Below are 2,270 nucleotides of genomic sequence, written 5' to 3'. Positions count from 1 at the left end.
ATGCCCTTGCAGTACTTCGGGCAGCGAACTCCTTCAGCCGAGCCCTCAGAGGATGTACACACAGATCCGCCAGCGGGAGCAGCAGCCTTTGAGGCATTTACGCAGATGGCTGCCACCATGCAGCAGCAATAGGGCATGTTCATGCAACAGCAGCAGGACATGCACATGCTGGTGATGGAGTCCTTGAGAAGTAGGGACCGTGGGGAGGCGTCCCGAGAAAGATATAGCAGGGGCGCGGATATCTTTGAGCTGTTTCAAAACTTCGACCGCCGACATTTGAAGGGGCACGGGACCTAGTGCAGGCGGAGCACTGGTTGGCGAGGATATTCAAGCTTATGCGGCTACTAGAATGTACTGACTCACAGATGGTGAGCTTGGCCACCTACTTATTGGAAGGGGAGGCCGAGAATTGGTGGCAAAGCCTACAGCAGAGTGTCCTAGCCACCTGCTCCTGGACATGGGCTGGATTCAAGGCAAAATTCTTTGAAAAGTATTTCCCCTGGTCGTGCTGCAATGAGAAGATCACACAGTTTTTATGGCTGGAGCAAGGGAGCCTTACAGTTGCCAAGTACGAGGCTCGGTTCAACGAACTCTCCCAGTATGTACCCAAGGCCTTGGAGGATGTCAAATACAAACTGCAGAAGTTCAAGGAGGGACTTAGGCCAGGGATCCAGTCACGGTTGTGCATCTGGGATTTTGAGGACTTCGCCGAACTGGTAGACAAAGCCATGTGGGTTGAGAAAGACTTCGAGCGCACCATGAGAACCCGCCCTCCAGCTAGAGACACTCAGTTCAGGCGAAGGCAGGCGCCTCCCACTCCCGTAGGGGACCCAGACCACTGATCGCGCAAACTCCACCCTTGCCCTCCGGCGGAAATTGCGACTACTGTGGCAAAACAAACCACATTACCCCTAACTGTTTTCAGAGGATGCGAGACCAGGGCATTTCACTCCCGGTGAATCGACCACAGCAGAACCAGGCGGTAGCTAGAGTAGCACCCAGGCCTCAACAGCCCAGACAGGGGTCCCTAGCTCAACAGAGAGCTCCCCAGGCTAGGGTGTACGCCGTTGCCGCTACAGAAGCAGAGCAGGACCCCTTGCAGACCATCCACGGTACCGCCCACATTAACGGTACCCTTGTACTTACACTTTTCGATTCCGGTGCAAATCTATCCTTTATTGATTCTGCTATTGCATCTAGACTAGCATTGAACACGACTAGGATGCATGTTCCCTTAGTTGGAGCACCCCCTATGGGCAAGTTTGTGGAAATCGATAAGGTATGCAAAGCATGCCCCATCACGCTCGCAAATCGCGAGGTTGCTGTAGACCTAATTGTCATGCCCGTCTGGCAATTTGACGTCATCCTTGGGATGGACTGGCTCACGTTGGTGCGTGTGGTCATGGATTGTCACGACAAAATAGTGACTATATCCATCCCAAGCAGGCCTCTTTCACTTTAAAAGGGAGAGGCAGATGTCGAGAATTCGTGAGCTTGCAGGCTCTAGAGGAAACTGAGTCAGTAGAAGAAAAGGGAGAGGCAGATGTCGAGAATTCGTGAGCTTGCAGGCTCTAGAGGAAACTGAGTCAGTAGAAGACACCATCAGGCAGATACGATAATCTGAGACTTCCCCGAAGTATTTCAAGAAATACCAGGGCTACCCCCTAGAAGAGCGATAGATTTCTGCATCGACCTTAAGCCAGGGACTGCTCCTATATCATTCCCTCCATTTCGCATGCCTCCTTGTGAGATGGAGGAGTTGAGGAGTCAGATTGATGAGCTATTAGCTCAGGGCTTTATCCATCCCAACGTTTCTCCTTGGGGAGTATCGGTCCTCTATGTCAAAAAGAAGGACGGGTCGATGCGTCTCTGTATAGACTACAGGAGACTAAACGATGTAACGATCAAGAACAGATATCCCCTACCGCGTATCGACGATCTATTTGATTAGTGGAAAGACGCTAAATACTTCTCCAAAATAGACTTGCGTTCCGGCCATCACCAGTTGAGGATCCGGGATGAGGACATCTCCAAGACGGCCTTCAGGACTCGTTATGGGCATTACGAGTTCCTAGTGATGTCTTTCGGTCTCACAAATGCTCCGGCAATTTTTATGGACCTTATAAACCGAGTCTTCATGCCTTACCTAGACCAGTTCATAATCGTGTTCATTGATGACATCTTGATCTACTCCAAAAGCCAAGAGGAGCATGAACAACATCTGCGTACTGTCCTAAGTACGCTAAAGGATAACCAATTGTATGCTAAGT

The 2,270-nt window shown here is 50.8% G+C and overlaps 1 protein-coding gene across 1 annotated transcript; it reads left to right on the top strand.

Annotated features, from left to right (window-relative positions):
• The first annotated feature begins 365 nt into the window (after positions 1-365).
• LOC131254145 (uncharacterized) lies at positions 366-1,560 on the top strand. The gene is made up of 3 exons (XM_058255150.1): positions 366-821; positions 926-1,390; positions 1,501-1,560. The coding sequence occupies exons 1-3, from the start codon at positions 366-368 to the stop codon at positions 1,558-1,560; spliced, it is 981 nt and encodes a 326-aa protein (XP_058111133.1).
• The last annotated feature ends 710 nt before the right edge of the window (positions 1,561-2,270 follow it).

This window comes from Magnolia sinica, chromosome 8, assembly GCF_029962835.1.
Source record: "Magnolia sinica isolate HGM2019 chromosome 8, MsV1, whole genome shotgun sequence".
In the NCBI taxonomy this organism is placed as follows: Eukaryota; Viridiplantae; Streptophyta; class Magnoliopsida; order Magnoliales; family Magnoliaceae; genus Magnolia; species Magnolia sinica.
The sequence above is the reverse complement of the archived record's forward strand: the minus strand, read 5'-3'. Positions and strand labels throughout refer to the sequence as shown.